The sequence below is a fragment of the Crocuta crocuta genome, unplaced genomic scaffold, assembly GCF_008692635.1.
Source record: "Crocuta crocuta isolate KB4526 unplaced genomic scaffold, BGI_CrCroc_1.0 scaffold125, whole genome shotgun sequence".
Taxonomy (NCBI): Eukaryota; Metazoa; Chordata; class Mammalia; order Carnivora; family Hyaenidae; genus Crocuta; species Crocuta crocuta.
This window is the reverse complement of record NW_027531143.1, coordinates 2,811,604-2,831,630: the sequence shown is the minus strand read 5'-3', so window position 1 is coordinate 2,831,630 and position 20,027 is coordinate 2,811,604. Positions and strand designations below refer to the sequence as shown.

The 20,027-nt window shown below is 35.0% G+C and overlaps 1 protein-coding gene across 3 annotated transcripts in view; it reads left to right on the top strand.

The window, feature by feature from the left end:
• Positions 1-20,027, top strand: part of ADGRL4 (adhesion G protein-coupled receptor L4) — a 111,337-nt gene continuing 91,310 nt past the window's right edge. For 2 of the 3 annotated variants that reach the window (XM_077771129.1, XM_077771130.1), the window contains exons 1-2: positions 7-49; positions 1,446-1,595. In XM_077771129.1, coding sequence (XP_077627255.1) covers positions 28-49; positions 1,446-1,595 — 172 coding nt within the window. In that variant the 5' untranslated portion in view covers positions 7-27. Of the gene's footprint in view, positions 50-1,445; positions 1,596-20,027 lie in introns of all 3 variants that reach the window. The other variant, XM_077771131.1, reaches the window with a different exon arrangement.

Here is a 20,027-nt window from a genome sequence, read left to right as displayed (position 1 = left end):
CCACCGCCAGCACCGCGGCCGCCGCCAATGAGACTCCTCCCGCTCCTAGGTGAGTGCCCAGCGGGGTGGCGGAGGGCCGGGCGCTGCCGGGCAGGGCCCTTTTCCCAGGTGGGACGCGCGTGCCAAGCGCATTTGGCCAGGGTTCCGAGAAGAATGGACGGCAGCACTTCTCAGGATGTTTTTCTACTTGGCCTTTCAACTCTGGAATTCGATATTCAGGGCCCAGGGACTCAGTCACCTTTTCATTCCTGTACACAAAGTCCGCACAATCCCCGAAGTCTCCTTTGACCTTTTTTTTTTTTTCTGATCTCCACTCAAGAAATTTGGGAAATCCAACCCGGTAACGCTTGTGGGAGGCTTCCTGGCATTTTAAGGGGACTGCCGGCCCAGACTTCGGGTTCGTTAAAAAAAAACCTTTTGGATGATGCTGTGCAGAAGGGTCATAAATCACATCTTTGAAGCTGAATTAATTCTGGCTTAGACAGTATCTACAGCCCTATGTGAGGCTGAGAGTCAGAATCGAATGCTCAAGAATCTCTTGTTACCAGAGAGGGACAATGTATCTCGGATGACTGTTCTAAGAACACTGATTTGCAGGATTCCCACTGTCCATCCTCAAGCAGGTGTGTCTTCAGAAGACGTGGGACAGCAGTACAAAGGATGGGCCGAGCTTTTCCGTCCGGCTTCCTAACAGCCCACAGAATACCATCTCCAACTTTGTTCTCAATAACTCCGAAAAAAAGTCTGGGTCTCTTTTCTGCTTCATTTTATTGGTCGTGTTTGTATGGTGTTCGTTTCCAGAAGATCAATCTTTGACTAATATGTCGAGTTCAGCTTAAATTCTCCTAATGGGAGAAAATGTAGCATAAATTTTACTATGGAAAGGGCAGAATTTAAAAGAACATTAGACTACAGAAAAAAACAATAATTCCGTTTGTCCTCCTGATATATTGCTCTTCATCTTAAAAATTACAAAACTTTGACCAGACCCAGACTATCAATTCACCTCTATTTCTGCACAGAATCATTCCCAGAGGCAAGAAATTGCTTTACAATCATGCAATTCCCTCTACAACTATTTCACCTCAGAATCAAGAGTCCAATGATCTAGGAATACTGTTTCCTTTATAGAGCTGGGTTGTTTACTACATTATAGCTTTGTTGAGATTTATTTGATAAATACTTAGATTGAAGAAAGTGCTAATCTTTTTGCTTACTTGCTCTTGTGCTGTTATTTCGCTAAATACTTCCTTGGGAAATTCTCATAATCCATTTATCTAGATGGAAAGGAAGAAGGGTTTTTGTGTTTATTATAGTCTAATTCAACAACGGACGCAGGAGAGAGACTTTTCTCTCTCCTTTTCTTTCTTTCTTTCCTTCTTTCTTTCTTTCTTTTTCTTTCTTTTTTTTTTTTTTGAAAAGGTATATTTCTCTATTTTCCGTAGTGGGTTTTTCCACTTTGCTGAATTGTTCCTACACTCAGAATTGCACCAAGACACCTTGTCTTCCAAATGCAAAATGTGAAATACGGAATGGAATTGAAGCCTGTTACTGCAACATAGGATTTTCAGGAAATGGTGTCACAATTTGTGAAGGTAAACAATATTTATTACCTCTTTTGGATTTTTTGGTAAGATTAACTTCTGACATGATTGCTTTACCCTTGTCCAGAAATTAAGTGTTTTACATTAGGCTGTGTGATTTCATGCTATTGATTAAAAAAAAAAAAAGCTTAATTAATTAAACAAGTTTGAACATCCCACTTGAAAATTTATGCTTGATTATTGGTTTTTGAGGAGTCCATGTATATCTTATTTTTGGTGTAATATTAAACATTGTCCTTGAACTTAAGCTGGAAAACTAATTTGCAGAGACCAGAGTCAATACTTTTGGGAACAAAAGAATAGAGAGTTCATGACTTCCAGGCTATAGAGATATGTGTTGCCTTTGGGTACCTTCTTTACTACCTGACTGCCTAAATTTGAGGATGATATAAGAGATTCAAGGGTTTTGCCTGTATATCCTGCATGATACCCTGGAAAGAGAGAATTTTGAAAATTTGTTCTTTTCTGAAAATGGAGATCTCATTTATAGAACTTGAGGCTACAATCCAGAGCAAGGTTCTAGAAGGGTGCAGTTCAGCTCATTGATTTGATAAACAGAACTCTGTCTGAAAATCATATTTCAGTATTTTCTTGTCTGTGATTTCAACCACCACTCTTTCCCTTTCCCCAGTCCTCACTCTATCCTTCCTCTCTCTTTCATTTTTAGTAGAATCTACTTTTAACTGGGTCAATGGAGAAACATTCTGTGTAGCAGAGAAGCAGTTACAAGTCATATAAATTAGTTTTAAAATATAATTAAATGACAAGTTCAAATTAGAATTATGTGGTATTATACTCCTAAATGTATTTAAGATAACATGGACTTTTTCTAATTAAGCCAGGATATTGTACATTGTTAATATTGCATGTGTTTGCTTATAGCGTAAACAAGTTGTATCTCGTGATTCAATTTGATAGGCTCTTAAAAAGATTAAATATGCAGTAGTAGTAAGACCAAACCACATCATAATTAGTTTAATGTTTAAAAAATGTAGAGCAAAGCTACAGTTGCTTAATGGTGCATTAGATCAGGCGTTTCTGCTTGTATATACAGCCAGGATTTGTAATATACTATTCTACAAGCACTACAGAATTCTTTCTATAAATAATCTTAGATTTTTATTGTGTATTTAATTGAATGGCATTATAGCAAGTTGATAGTCAAGTGACCTTCAAAATATTGCATCAAATATATTAGTGTGCTTTTCACTAATCATTACAAATTGTACTATGATACTTCATAAGTGGTGTTGCCTTTTTGTTATTTAGGTATTTTTCAAGTGTCATGATTACCATCATTAACATCAATATTTTTTCACAATTTGGACCTTCAGCAGCTAACCAGATCATAATCATCTTTTTAATGATTTTTTTAAAACACATCTTCCATTATAGAATGCACTTGTTGTTGTTTTTTTTCTTTTTTTTTTTTTCCCCACGCTGACTCAGTCGATAGCCAGCTGAAGGGCAGAAAATACTGTCTGTTGAAAAAAAGAATGCTTCAAGATTTTTTGGCCTGTAATTTCTTTTCACACAGAACACAATTTGTAATGGCACTTTTTTTTCAAGTTGAGTTTAACAAATCCCTTATTAAAAAAATGTTATAAATTCACTTATTTTAATATTCACTGTGTGAAGTTTACAATATCTTCCTAAAACTGTTCAAACAGTGGTTTGTACCTTTTATTAATTCACTGATAGATTTTTGAAATTTATTTCAGTAAGTATATTTAATATGCTTTTTAGAGTTGAAACATTATGTTCTCAACTGCTGAATAGTCTAGGTTATATACTGGGTTTGAACACTTGGCTTTATTCATCTGTAAAGAAATTTCCCACTTTTCCTATCTTTGTCTAAAATTGGTATTAGGTCAATACGAAATTATCAGACAGCATTTTGGTTACAGAGGATGCCTAATTCCTGAAAAATAAAAGTAGATTTTTTTTTGTATCATTACCATCATCTTCCTCCTCTCCATCCAATTTGGTTCCCTCAGAGACCTATCAAATAAATGTTATGATAATAACCAGACCTCACTAAATGTACTCTCTTCCAAGAGTTAGTCTTGAACAACTCATTTAAAATTTGGATAACCTGGTCCCATAGAAACAAGTTTTAATAGTAGTAACTTTATTTCATTTAATTATCCTTTTATCGAATGAATATTTATTGAATATTTTCATCATCATCATTATCATTATCACCATCACATCAAGATAGCTAATATCTAAGATATTAATTAGCACAACACCTTCATCTATTATTATTCTCATTTTATCTATAAAGAAATAGAGTCTTAGAAAAGTTAAGTGAATATCACAAGTGATACAACAATAAGTTGATAGAGCTGAGATTTGAACCTAAGTCTATTTCCAGAGCCTGTACTCTTCTCACTATGTTTGACATAAGGCCTTTATTTAACAGATACCGCTATGCCCTGGGATTAAAATAACAAGTAAGAAATTGGCCTAGATTTCCAGGATATCTAGGGACAGCTTAAGAACTGTATTAACGACTTGATGCAATGTTATAAAATATGTAAAGACAGGTAAATTTGAGACGTGTAATCAACTGCAGGGTAGCTTTCCAGGTTTGGAGAATAAATATCTTCTTCATTTAAGCTGAGAATTGTAGAATAAATAGGTTTTATTAAGTGACAAAGCCAAGCAAAATGAATCAGAGTAACAAAGGCCTAGAAGTTGAACATGTGGTGGTATGTTTTAGGGACCCCCAAGTATTTCATGCTGGATGTATATCACAGGGCATATTAACTGAGGGGGTCAGTGGGAATTAAGATAGGGTGTCAAGATATGGATTTTTTTCTCTTAACAGAAAAGAGCCATTGGCAAGTATTAAGTAGCTGAGTTGCAATGTAAATAGTGTATATTAGAAAGATGACCCCATTTGGTAGAATAAGAATAAAATAGCAAAGGTCAACCCAACCTATGAAAACAGTAGTGCTGGGATGCCTGAATGGCTCAGTTGGTTAAGCCTCTGACGCTTGGTTTCAGCTCAGATCAAGATCCCAGGGTCATGGGATTGAGCCCTGAGTTGGGTTCCCTGCTTCTGCTTGTTCTCTATCAAAAAAATGAAAGGAAAGGAAAGGAAAGGAAAGGAAAGGAAAGGAAAGGAAAGGAAAGGAAAGGAAAGGAAAGGAAAGGAAAGGAAAGGAAAGGAAAGGAAAGGAAAGAAGAAAAAAAGCCAATAGTTCTTTGTACAGATTTTATAGTTTATGGCACTTCTATCCAATATATCTTGATTTTCATAAGCTTTTGAAATAAAATGCATGGATGCTGTCTTTTATTTGCAAACACCATTTTGACTGGTTATAACTAGTTCTGTTAAATTCAATGCTATAGCTTTTTGCATATGAGAGAAGCAGGATTCTCAAGTTTAAGTGAGTTTCTCAGTGTCCCAAGGCTAAAGTTACAAAGCTAGGACTCAAACCCTGGGGATCTCAACCTTCTCTAGATTACCAAAAACGTCACTAGTATTACTAATCAGCTGACATAGTTAGATTAGTGTAGTACAGCTTTTTAAATCAAATAGGTAAAACAGAATCATTTGAATAGGAATTATTTATTATTTTCAACAACTTTACTGAGGAATTTATTTACACACTTAATCCTTATGCTGATAATGAGTGTATTTTAAGGCAGAAGATGGAGAAATATTGGGTAGAAATTTGGGGACACATTTAAAGGCTTTTGAAATTGTTGATATTTTCCTAAAATTTAGTATTATTTTAGTCTTTTAAACAAATATTGTTGCTATATCTTACGCTTCTCAGCACAGTATTGGTTACTCTCTGGAACACAGTTATAAATCTAAAAAGTGAGACATCCCATCTCCCTTCGGTAATTAGAAAGTTTAAGAAGTGTTGGAAAGGTTGAAAGAATCTTTGTGTATGTACAAAACATGATATTGCTTGATTTGAAATAAACTGAGCTGGGAGAAGTAGGAAGCAAGAACAAGGGGAAGGATGCAGTGCTCTGCCCGTTCGGTTGTGGGAGTCGGGAGAGGGGTAGTAAACCATCTCCCTACTCGCATCTGAACTCATTAAGTGGTGTGGTGTTTTGGGAAATTTCATGGAGTCAGAATGGGTAAGAGAAAAACAGTTGCCTCAGATAAAGATAGGAAAGGTCAGGAAGAATGAAATTCACAGCTTGTATGCATGTATAAAGAGCTTTCATAGCTTGGGACATGCCTATTATGAACAACATCATGAGCACTTTATAAGAAATAATGAAGTCTCAGTGCCTGCACTCAGGGAGACATACTCTATGCCTAAAAAACAGTTTTCTTCATTATCCAATAACCATATATGTGCTTGTAAAATTCAACTGGAAGGATATCATAATAAACTAGAGAGCACTGTGACATTGGTAAATGTAGAGAGAACAATGTCACAATAGTTATCTAAGAGTTTGGAAGAAGAAATGGTCTGTGCATTCAGAATGTGGGAGAAATATTCATTAACATAATCTGCTAGCATCATTCTGCCCAGGCTAAAATATAAGCACCAAGGACATATAATTTTTTTCCATAATAGTTTGATTTTTAGTAATGAAGAAGATGCTCATCCAAATGGGCAAACCGAATGTCATCAGAACAGATGCAGAGCATACAAGATGTGTGTGTGTGTTTGTACATCATGTTTCATCAGTTACCACAGATATATTATCTAAATTATGTCCTACAAAAAATAACTGCAGTTTGGAGTATTTAAAAAAATGACAGTTTGGTAATTTCCACAATAGACATGTGAACAGCAAAACTTAAATAATGCAAGCCCTTTTTTTCCTTCTCCTTTTAAAAATTGAATTTTAGGGGCGCCTGGGTGGCTTAGTCGGTTAAGCGTCCGACTTTCGCTTAGGTCATGATCTCACGGTTCGTGGGTTCGAGCCCTGCGTCGGGCTCTGTGCTGACTGCCAGCTCAGAGCCTGGAGCCTGTTTCAGTCTGTGACTCCCTCTCTCTCTGACCCTCCCCTGCTCACGCTCTCTCTCTCTCTAGAAATAAATTAAAAAAACCTTAAAAAAAAAAAATTGAATTTTAGTGGGGCACTTGGGTGGCCCTGTCATTTAGACATCTGTCTCTTGATTTTAGCTCAGGTCATGACCTCAGGTTTTGTGAGATCAATCCCCACATCTGACGGCGAGGAACTTGCTTGGGATTCTCTCCCCTCTCTCTCCACCCATCCCCAACTCACATGCATGCACACGTGTGCTCTTCCTCTCAAAATAAATACATAAACATTTTTTAAAAATTAAAACAGAATATTAGCTTAGGGGAAGTTTTATAATAGTGTATTCTTTTATTTTTTTCTTCTTATATGTTGAAGGAATTTCCCATCTTATGGAGTGGATATTTTTGAGGAAATGCCACCTAATTATTATGGTAGAGTTTGTTCTTTCTATTGTGTAGCCCTTATTGCCAATACACGAAAGAGGTCATACTTCTAGTACAAGGAAAAGGATTTCTGGAATTGGCAAAGGCACTTTATTTATTTGGAGGACGTTCATGGAAATCACGCATCCTGGAATGTAAGCCTTGGGTTAATTTAGACTGTTGTTTCTTAAATAGGTTACATTTCCATTCAGTACAAGAAATCCCAAGGAAATATGTACCTCACTTTAAATACATCTGATACATGACTATCTAGAAGTACATCAGATTTCCTACTTTTTCAAGTTTGTATTGGTATTCATGTATCTAAGAAGATCATCTGGAGTATGTAAAATGCATTTGTTTTACCAAAATATAAAATATATACTTCCTCAAGACTTTTTATTAACATATCACATATGTAGGGAGATGAATCTGAGAGTTATCTAACTTTCTTCCATCTAGCACCTCCAATTAGTTGTTCAAATATTCTTTGAGCATTACATATAAATCAGGAGACACCTACTTCTAAGGACTGCAGTGAGAAGGAGAGAAAGAGGGAGAGGGAAGAAAACAAAGGCAGGGACAAATAAAAGAAAGTGCTGGTCCTGGCTGCTACTTGTGCCATTTGAGTTTTGTTGCCGAGCTGCACGATTTGATAAATAAGCACTTAATCTGATCTGACTTGACAATGTCATTTTTGCAGACTGTCAGAAATCATTTTTAAAAAATCATCCTGTATCATGTTTATTGCACAGGATAATTACAAGAATTAATGAGATAACAAACTAAGAAATATTTTGAGATCTTACCAGAGGGTTTAATATGAACATATGATTTTGGGTTTTTCCAAGTAATATATAATGAAATATCATGAAAAGTGTTCTTCATGTAAAAGTCTTATTTACTTGTAATCATTTTAATCTTTTATTTATTTATTTATTTTTGAGTGAGAGAAAGAGCACATGTGCATGAGTGGGAGAGGGGCAGGGAGAAAGAGAGAGAATCCTAAGAAGGTTCATCACTGACCATGCAGAGCTTGATGCAGGGCTTGATCCCATGAACCATGAGCTCATGACCTGAGCTGAAATCAAGAGGTAGACACTTAACTGACTGAGCCACCCAGGCACCCTGTAATCATTTTAAATCAGTATTATCTAGGTGGATCTATTACATATTTAGAATCAGAAAAGTAATATCAGCATAGAGAATCAGAAATAAACACATTGCTTCTGAGATTTAATTTCAACAGTCACAGAGTTGTTCAAAATTCTGTTTTAAATAAGTTCTAAATAAGACTTACCATCTGATTTGACATTATTAAAGTGCTGATTCTTTTTTTCTCAGTGAAGATTGCCATTTTTGTTTTATATTGCTAAAACATCAGCCACAAAGTATGTATATATCTATGTATAAGGTGTGTATGTGTGTATATGTGTGTGTATATGTGCTGATGATAAGGCATCAATAAAAATGGATATTGTTTTTCTAGAATTAGTGTTCATTTTGCACACAAAGCGAATGTGGCAACTGTACATCTTCTATTCTCTGTTCAGCCATAGCTTTAGGAACTGCTAGGAAATTAAAATTAAATGGATTGTGCTCTAAATGTGGAATTTCTATACATTTTAATCCTCTGTGCCTTTCAAGAAAACTATGAGTAGAAATAAGACCAAAAGGATCATAGAGGTAGCACTTTCAATACCACAAAGTAACTCACTGAGTTCCAATTTTTCTGCTTTGTTTATTATAGCTCTGATCTTTTGTCAGCATTTTAGGATTGCAAACTTTATGTTACTAAATTGATGCTTCCTTTGTTCTGGGGCATGTCAGTTATCTATAGCCCCAGTTCTATAGGACATCAGCATACTTCACAGCCGACTCCTGCTGATTTCAGAAGCAAATTATCCAGTATCCAGTCTTCTGACTTTTCCATTATTTCTCTTTCCTTATTTAGACTTTTTTCATGCTTAAGTAAGTAACTTCCATATTTACAGTTTATGTACAAAAAGAGTAATAATATTGATGTTGATTTTAGTGCTTTCTGTGAGCTAAACGCTGCTCTAAGCACTTTACATGAATTTATAAATTTAATCCTCATAACAACTCTCTGAAATGAGGGCTAGTATTATCCTCAATTTATAGATTAAATAATTTTCCAGTGAAAACGCATTCAAACTATTGCTTTATATAATTCTCAAGCAGTCTGTGTAGTAAGTCTGCAAATAAGAAACTGAATCTCATTCAGACATAAATGAATTATTTTAGTGTCACTCCCCACCTTGAATCTGTTTTTTTACCCACTACAGTATCAAAGCAATTGGTTACAAACAAAAAAATATGAGGAGCACGAATTTAAGATACCTTAGGAGTAAGTGCAAGGAAGTTAAACCCATTTACAAGCTTCAATATCCTGATGGAAGCCATAGATCAGATACAGTTGTTTATAGCTCCTGCTCATCCACCTCCTTAAAACCCAGTGTATTGACAATAAAACTAGTGAGATTGGGGTGAGGGGGATGGGCATAGGAATTCTACAAATTAAGAGTGAACTTTTCAGAGCAGAATCAGAAAGCTTCCACAAAAATGACAGCTTTTCCTTGTGGTGATATCCTATCCCCTTCCCAGAAAGGAAATGGCATTCTAGGTGACTGGTTTAGATGTGATTTTCCAAAGGTTACCCTGCCCAGGTTCCTTATTCCCCATTGGCGTTTGATCCCAAATAAAGCCAAGAAAAGAACTCTTAAAGGAAACTGGCATCTGCCTGAAAGGAATTGTTGAGAGTAAAAATTGATGTCACCTTTCTGCCTACCCCCCATCTATGCCACCAGAAATAATGCTTGGAAATTCCTCTGCTGCTCCACCCACAGGTACTGGGAATTCTGAACTGTCTTGCACTAAAGAGGTTGTAATGGCTGGCAGGCAAAACCCGGGCCAAACTACTTGAGATAACCAAAGTCGTTCTTTAACTGAAAACACGAGGATCATTTACGGATAAGCAGTCATTAGAGAAAAGCCAACAATGCAAACACAAAGATGAATAGATAGAAGAGTTGGCTTGGAAAATGATACTGTTAGGAAAAGAAAAGAGGTTGAAGGGAAGAGTCTAGCTTATATCATCAAAGAGATGCTGGAAATGTTTGCATTCAAACAAACGAACAAAAACAACTAAAATAGGCTTCTATGTACAGAAAAACTCTCACACCACAAAATACTTCCTTCCTCAATATATCTTCAAACCTTTGTACTGTTCAGTTCCTCCTGCCTTTTTCCCCTGTTGCTTCTCTCATTTTGTAGCAAGAGGCATCAAGACAATAAGCTGTAACTGTCGGTTACAATTACAAGTTATAAGTGTCAAATTTATTAACACATCAGTGGAAGATACATCAGGACTCAAGAAATCAAGATATTTTGGGCCAGTCAGCTCGGCCCAATCATCCTTTTTATAACACAGTTTCACCCTTTCGTGATCTGTTCCTTCATCTGTGCCAAAACCACTCCCAAATTCTTTCCATGCTCCATCTCAAAGTGAAACAAGGTAGCCATCATGTTTTCTGATCATAATTCCTGATTTATCTGTGGTTTTCTCATTAAAAAGTCATTAATATGGCAATGGAGCCCCTATGCAGTCTCACTATATTGTCTGTTTTCCCAAGTGATTTCCTGAATTCACCAGCTAATACTTTTAATGGTTCCTGCCAGACACACCTAATGTATTTTTCTCCTCCAATAAAATACATTTATCATTTAATCAATATTAGTCCCAAGCTGAGTTGATGATATGCTGTAGAAGGGCTAAAAAATAATATCCCAGGAATTGCAGAACTAAAAGTTCAGATGAAAATTATGAGAACAAACGGAGAAACAGGACCAGACATAGAGAACCTAACATCCATGTAATAGAAGTCTTACTAAAGAAAGGATAAGTCATCAATTAAAAGAGCCCTCTAATTTCAACCCATCTTCTACAAAATGCGTTTGTGCCTTCACTTCTCAGCTTATGCTTCAATGCCTATTGATTGATATCCTGCTATAAAAGAGGAGTATCGTTTACTTCATAACCTGTCACATTATTTATACGTTCAAGTTGTTACCTTCATGTCCTTAAATAATAATGGAAATACTGGCGGACTTACTATCAGGCTACTCCATTCCTGGAGCCTAGGGTGAGAACCTGTTCAGATCATCAGGACAGAGGGAGAGAAAGGACTTTAGAGTGGCTGCGGCCATCAGGAGAGGGAATATGCCAAGCAGCCTAAAAATGTAGATGCCTATTACAGGAAAAGATTTTGTCAATCCCTCTTGAGTCAATGACCCTTAATGAGCCAAAGCCTCATTTCTATGTTTGTTTACTTTTATTTAACCCCTACCTCATTTTATCCCTATTCTGAGACTAATTCTAACCCAAGAAAAAGAGGGAGAGTATATTTTAGAAGCCCTGCAATATTAATCATTATCTTAAAACTAATTTCTTTTTTAAGTTTCTTTATTGGGAGAGAGAGAGAGAGAGAGAGAAAACAAATAGGGGAGGGGCAGAGAGAAAAGAGAGAGAGAAAGAATCCCAAGCAGGCTCCACACCCCAAAGGTCACACAGGGCTTGATCCTGCAACTATGAGATCATGAACGGGAGCTGATCTCAAGAGTCAGACGCTTAACTGACTGAGCCACCCAGGCACACCCCCCAAAAAAGTAATTTCTAAATCAAAATCTTATTTTTCAAGTTCCCATTGTTAGATTCATCCATTATATCCTCATATTGCAGTAGCTAAGACCCAGCCCTATATATTGGAGCCTTCCTAGTATGCCATAACCTAGTAACTAGATTCTCTGAAATAAATTCTAATATTGCTGTGCCAGGATTTCCAAACTTGTTTTAAATACTCTAGTCCTGTTCAACTGGGATTCTCATGATAAGTCACAAAGTGCATCTGATCCTGTTTCTCTGTGAAATGAGAAGGTTTCACTAGTATCTCTCAGTGTCTATTCCGGTTTTAAAATTATTTGAGTCTATTATTGTGAGACATGTATTTGAACTGTAGTTAATTTCTAGTTCAATCCAAGCCTGGATTGGGGCTTCATTTGAAACCTGAAAGTGAAACAGATATAGATTTTGGTCTCTTGACTCTGAACTCCGTGTACTTTTCATAGTAACCCTCTGCTTTTTTTTTTAAACTCTGTTCTCTGGAGTTGGCTTGACCAAGGCTAGCAGTGCTTTCATCTATGCTTTCTGCTCCATTCCCTCTGACTCATGGCCATGACACAACCTGATACTCTTTCCTGCTGAGCCAGGATGTGACCTCAAAGTTCTTCTCAAGGCAGGCACTACAAATGAGTGGAGATTGGCATATACGTGAAGCTTATTTTCCATGTTTTCTCTGGTGGCTTCCCCCCTTGGAAGGAATTTCTGGACCAGCCTTCAGTGGGCACTGCTTTATTGCAGTGCTGAAAGGTAAGCTATTAAATATAATGCAACCAGAAGGATAAGTACTGTATTGGAGTCATTTGAACCATTAAACACAAACAAGAGTGCTGTGAAATCTTGGTTTTTATATTTGATTTCGGATGAGAGAGGTTTAGCTACTTTTATCTGTTATTGAGAGTACCTTCCTTTGAATAAGATGGTGTGCATTTCCATCTTCTGCGTAAGAGGGTTGTGATTCATGTGCTTTTATAATCACCATTTACCTAACATCTGGAGCAAAATGCTACAAATGGAACTTGTCCTTGTGTTGCAATTTCAAAAGTACATTGATGATTGTGTGTTTATGAATATGTGATGAGCCAGGGGTGGGGAGAGTGGAATTGACCAGAGGAGCAGTCCTCTCAATTGGAAATCTGGACCAAATTTCTCCCTTCTGAGGCTTACCTGTATGTATAGGCATCAAAATACCTTTGTGTCAGGCCCAGTAAACAGGACGGGATAATCAATTGTGTGCGTGCTCAGAGGAAATATTGGGCACTTTACATGTCAGAAATATTATAAGCTGATACTCATTGTATAAAACATAGTACATGTCACTCTCTTTGCCAGATCTTTTCATTTCTACCTATTAAGAATAATTACTTATTTTGTCATATTCTCTTCATAATTCCTTTTTATATTTGTATTAATACATAATATGGAGTAAGTTTGGATGAGGTCTATCTGCTTTTTAATAGTCCCTGAGGGAATGGCTGTTTGGGGACAGTGATGGCTGCTTGGGGACAGTGCTAGTTCTTATTCTTGATTGTACCCTTGGAAATCACCAAAATCCCTTGCATCCAATACCATGGACTGTTTCTCAAGGGCTATTCTCACAAGTCGACGCACTATTTTTATTATTCCTTGCCTATGCTGGATGTATTCAGTTATTGCAATGGATGCTATCTCTACTTGCATAAATCAGCACTCAGATTTCATTGAATTTTATGCATTGTAATAGGCCAATATAGCAAGGTTGTCTTAGGTATGATCCCATCACAAATATTTTGCTATCTATAGTGTCCAGTATAGCCATATGGAAAATTTGCATGATCAGTGAGCATCACATACGTTTTTCAGTAATATCTTTGTTTTCTTAGCTCATTTTGAGGATCATCTATACAAGACTGAATGTTCACTAACTTAGTTATTGCACTTTTGAGAATTTTCATGAATTAGGAAGCTTCATATGTTAGGCAAGGTCATTTGCAGTATTGGCACTAATCCTTAATGACGGTCCCCTAGTCTTGAGGCCCCCAGGTTGTCATCTTTAGAGTCCCAGGAGTTACTTTTGTTGACTGTGATATTTCCTTCTGTGTCTTATGTATCAAAAATGGCTTTTTTTATGAAAATCCTAGGAAGTGTGAAAATACTGGCACTTAAAAAATATTTTTACTTTTAATCATAATAGTACTTTGATAGTTCTTTCTTAAACTGCAAAAAAAGAATTTTAGTTTATGTGTCATTGAACACCTGCCTCATTTATTGCTCCTTCAAATAAACTGGACTTTGTAAATTCAACTTTACATGAAACTGTATTTATTTTTTAGTTAACTATTTGAGATGAAGTTTTATTTTATTTGCATTAATGTATGTAAAGGGAAGCACTGCTATTTCATTTTGTTTTTTATCAGACTCTAAATTTTATTAAAATAGAATAAAAGGATCACATGAAATGGAAATGGTCTTAACTCTCTGTAACTTTAAATCATTTCATTAAAATGTTGATATTTCTAAATATAAAGTATCAAGAATATTGTCTCCATCTACAAAAATGTGTTTTTTAAAATATATTTTAACCCTTCCCAAGACATACCCACTTTCTTGCCCTAGAAAAGATTCTTTCTCATTCCATTTGGCAGTGCTGGAATCAACTAAAAAGATTAGATGTTTAGAAGGCTGTGGGAAAATGATTTGAACAACTCTAAATGTATTATCACAGATAATTTTCTATTTCCTGTCTTCCTTGAGGTACAATTTTATATCCTGTATTTTATCAACCATCAAACATCATCTTGGTCCCAAGGATTTGAATTTACAATAGATTTGTGTAATTTGTTAGTAAGCTGTAAGAGAGAACACTGCTGTATAGTGTATATAGCATTTATATAAATGTCTCAAACATTTGCAGTGTTAAAAAAACATTGAACACAGCACATTTATCTGGCATAGATATTGTAATTTTCTGAATATTAAAATATTAAGGCAAGGCTATTGAGGTATTTCAGTTCCTTCAACTATTTTGGATCCTTGGCACTCAATATAGATAAAAGGTACTAACACTTAAATTACTATAGTCTCATGTGTAGTTGTGAGTAAGGTAAGGATGAGGATATTAGGAGAAAAAAGAATCTGTTTAAAGAAATTGGGATATAAAGAAAGAACTTTAACCTGAATGTAACAGATGATGGTATTTTATATTCAAGTCAAAGAGCTTACATTAAAAATGTGATTATCTTAAGTGTCATTGGTCAGACAAGTGCAATTCCTACAAAGTCCCTTTATATGGTTTACTGCAAAGTGCCACTATTTTCTATATTAACATGATTTTCCCCATAATTTTATATTTTTAGATAATTAATTTCTATCACCAAGAAGTCTGGATTAGTATACAGTTTCAGAGATTCTCTTTAAAATTGTTTAAAAGTTCCCAAATAAATTTCTGGAAGATAGAATGTCAGAACTGTTCAAACCTAGTTCTTATTTTAAGGAGGAAATTAACACTTTGGTCCTTTATTTGCCATGGAAAGAGATAATGACATTCTCTAGGAAGATTAGAATCTAACCGAACAGTGTAGGCTATATATAGCATACAAAGCCTTGTGCCATTTGTGAAAATGCTATCAGGGAGAAAACCCAATGACTGAGTTTCTGTACTGTATTTTTTAGGTACACAGATTTAATTTAGAGATTATGGTTTGAAAATAAAATTTACTATATGAGTGTTTTTGGCTGATAAGAAATTGATTTTGTGACCTTGCTACACATTAATTGAAATATCTGGCAATGTGTCTTGACTAGATTTAAGAAACCATACATACTTGGAACCATATATATTCCTTCACATTAAACTAGCAAGTTAATCACTTTGCTACCCATAGGATGAAGAAACTATTTTTTGCTGGTGTGGTGTCTGAATAATCTCCCTGTATTGCATAACAAGTAGGTTTTATGTAATTGACATTGTATTTAGTTGGTTGACTATTTTGAAGGTGGAGCCCTTTAAGTTATTTAGAAGTGATATTATGTACAAGTTAACTGCATCAACTTATATTTTCTAATATTTTAAAAGCTATATTTATAGTCAAAAATAAGAGCACATGTGCACATGAGCCCATTAAAACATAAATGTTGTTACTGATATTATTCCATAAATTTTAGAATGCAGTTTTTAAGAAGTTAAAATAGGGGCCCCTGGGTGGCTCAGTCAGTAAAGTGTCTGACTTTGGCTCAGGTCATGATCTCACGGTTTGTGGTTTTGAGCCCCTTGTTGGGTTCTGTGCTGACAGCTAGCTCAGAGCCCGGAGCCTGTCTTCGGATTCTGTGTCTCCCTCTCTCTGACCCTCCTCTGTTCACGCTGTCTCTCTCAATCTCTCTCTCTCTCTCTCTCAGAAATAAATAAAACATTTTAAAAAAGGAAGTTAAAATAGAATGAAGGTGGTTACGTTTTTAGTGTCTTTAATATGTCTTATATATACGCTTATTTAACAAGTATTGACTGAGGTTGTGCTTGCACAATAAAGATAGATTGCAGATAAGTATTAAAACAAATTGCGCAGTTTGGCAAATCTTTCCAAAGAATGCCCAAATATATAATTTCCATGAGATTTTTTAAACTTAACTAACCAGGTCGTTTATCTACACAAGAATTATCCGGCAAAGGGGATATCTCTATTTTATTTCTCTTTTGTGAATTTAAAAACCAAAATTTGGGTCATGTTTATTCAGTAACATCATGCTGTTGGCACTCTGTTAAACAAGAACACATCCTAAGTCTGAAATAATTTACTATTAAAAATACAATTAAATTGTGTTTAAAATTTAGAAAATGAGGAAAGAAATGTGCTGGCCTTTGTATTTTTGAGAATTAAAGTTGACATATACAGACAACTAAATCGATTTTGATGAGATTGAACAGAAATTGAGGTGCTCTTAACCCTTGTTTGATAGTTTTGTATTGAAGGCAATTTTTTGAAATAAAAGAATTGTGTATCCTTTGTGTCAAAAAGGTTCTTATACCACATTTCCTGATGCCATATGGAAGATAAGTTCTGAAGATAATTTCTGGACCTTTATAAACACAGAAACCTATTGAGAATACTAAAAAAAAACTATAACAAATCTCTGTTGTATATGCAATGCAGGAAGACAAGCAGATGCTTGATTATAGTGTTATGTTTGTTCAACTAATGTTATGTTCATTGCTGCAGTTTCATAATGGAATACCATGTGGAGAAGAATGGTTTTTTAAATGTGTTTTGGACTTTGAATTTCAGTTTATTAGTAGACAAATATGTCAGAAAATTTTCAGTAGAGGCATTAATCGTTGTTTTATAGTCACTGATCTCTTGATACTTATCCTTTGACAAAAATAAGATGGTTGCTTTAAGAATAAATAAGTATAGAGTTAATCTGACTTTAAGTAAGGCTTTAGATTGTAACCTATAGCATAATTCCAGTATCATGATAAGAAAATTTATGACCTGTTAATTATTGGTGATACAATTTTAATAAAAGATTACAGTGATTCATTAATTGTGATCCAAGGACTTACTACTACTAATGCCTTAATATTTGCAGATCTATTCCTTTATGAAAGGAAAATAAATTATCCTTATAATAATACTTACAATCAAATGCAAGTATGATATACTTAGAGAGTAGAATTTAAAATAAAATTTTGACATATGGTAAGTATTGAAAACTAGGATATCGAGTACAGATAACAAATATAGAAGAGAAAAGGAATGACTATAATTTATTTTGAAGTTGATTTCAGAAGATGAAATGCTATAATGGAGACCCACTTTGAAACTATAGGCCTCAACTTTTAAGATTCAGACTCTATTGACAATTTCAGCCAGGATCCCTCAAAAGTAGAATTACAGCTTATGGGAAGCAGGGTCATGCAGGAAGCACTGCCTGTGAAGAAAGCTTGCCTGGGCTTAAACCCTCGTTCTGTCATTTACTACTCGCTATCAGATTTAGAACAGTTTCTACATCTTTGCCATATAAATAGTTTGGTCAATGTCAAAATATTTTTTAGGATTATAGAAGGTAATACAAATGCAGCACTTAGTTATGATGCTGGCCATATAGAAAGGCCTCCATAGGTGATAACTATAATTAATATAAATCTATCAATCACCTCTTGCCAAATTGTCTGTGGTAGGTTCATTCTCTTTCTTCTTTCCCAAACCATCCGGGAAACCAGGTTAAGATCATTTAGGTAGCTAGGTTCTGTGGATGACATTACACATATAATACCAAAACCCTTCTGCTTTTCTCAGACTCCATGAACAACAACACATATGTGCACATCAGCATATAACAAGAATATGGGCATATTACCCCCTACGTATTAACAGTTTATTAATCCTTAATTCATATGTTAGGCTTGTTTTGTCTGAAGAAAAACTTTAAAACACACATACACACACACACACACACACACATATACAACCCTCTAAATAAAACTATTTAAAAATGTTTGGCTTTGAAAGCATGGTAACTAATGCATTATATAAAATTTACTAGGAGATAGATTTAAGAAGTATAAATTTTCAGAAAACACTTTATTTTGCTTATTTTGACTATGATTATTGATTAACAAATATATAAATACCATTACATTTTTATTGTTTAAAAACAATAGGGTTTACCTGAATGTCAACAAATCTCTGTTATCAAATTCTATATATATATTGATTTAACAAATCTCTAAGATTAGCTATTTTGGAGTATATGAAGATAAATAGACATAGAAAAATAGATGATACTTATACACATGTAGCTGCTCTTAATTATTATTATGCAATTTTTAAAAAGACTTGCAGGATGCTTTGTTATAAAACTTATTAGAACTTTCTTATAGAGAAAGATATAATGCATGTTTGTGTGTACATATGTTACCTGATAAGTAATAAGATCATAATATATGTAATAATATCATTAAGTATAAGATTTAGTTTTCATTGAGTAGGATCATTCTAAGAAAAATATAAGGGAAAGTAATTTTGCACAGTAGAAGGATTGAATATTTGGCACAACTTTCTTTCAAAGATGGGAATTTGGTGTCTTACCTTTAAAAGTAATCTCCACATAGATTCTTCAACTCTGAGGGAAATCACGGATCCATAGAGTAACCTCACAGCATAGCACTTACCAGGATTCTCAGTGCCTGGGAGAAGTGATGTGTGTTCACCGACAGAAACTAGTTGAAATCATGGATTCTGCTCTTCTGTGGTTGTCCAAGCATTCATCAGTGTAATATGTCTCATCCGGAATCAGGATAGATTTGAATGGAAATATGTCAAGACATCTTTATTCAATTCAACAATATTTCTGAGTTACAGCTTAACTTATGTCAACCCAGGATGATCAAATATTTATTCATTGCATTTGAACCCTCTGTAATTTCTTGGAAATTTTCCCAATAGAAATGTAGGGAGGCTAAATACAAATGCAATTGATTAAGAATGAAAAGTCATCCTTTTGAAACTAAATCTCAAATAAATTTTTTTAATGTCAAACAGACTTTGTAGCACTTGACCAGTGGTGAAAATTTCCATTAGGCTCGCTTAAGTCTAAATTTACTCCTCTTGTTTTTTTTAACTTGTTTAAAATTATTATCAAGGAGCTTGTGACCAATATAAGTTTTAAAATGTGTCCTGAAATAGAGTGTTTAAACCCTTGATATAGTAACATTTCTTGGTTTTCCATTACCTTTCATTTTATAAGTTAGAAAGAAAATACCAGGTTATATCTTAAATGTCTCTACTTTAAAAAAATTTTTTTAACATTTACTTATTATTGAGAGATAGAGACAGAGCATGAGCATGGGAGGGGCAGAGAGAGAGGGAGACACAGAATCCGAAGCAGGCACCAGCCTCTGAGCTGTCAGCACAAAGCCCGACACAAAGCTCCAACTCACAAACCGTGAGATCATGACCTAAGCTGAAGTTGGTCACTTAATCGACTGAACCACCCAGGTGCCCCAAAATCTCTCCACTTTTAAATTTGTTATTTTTAATTCAAATATATTTTTCAGCTTTCATTCTAATTTGTCAATAATCTTGAATTACAGACCAGAAAAATGCATTTGCCATTAAAAAAAGCTATTTGAATTTTTTTAAAATATTTTTGATTTATTTTTGAGAGAGAGAAAGAGAGTACAAGCAGGTGAGGGACAGAGAGAGAGGGAGACACAGAATCCAAAGCAGGCTCCAGGCTCCGAACTGTCAGCACAGAACACGACATGGGACTTGAACCCACAAACTGTGAGATCATGACCTGAGCCAAAGTCAGACACTTAACCAACTGGACCATCCAGGTGCCCGTAAAAAATCTTTTTAA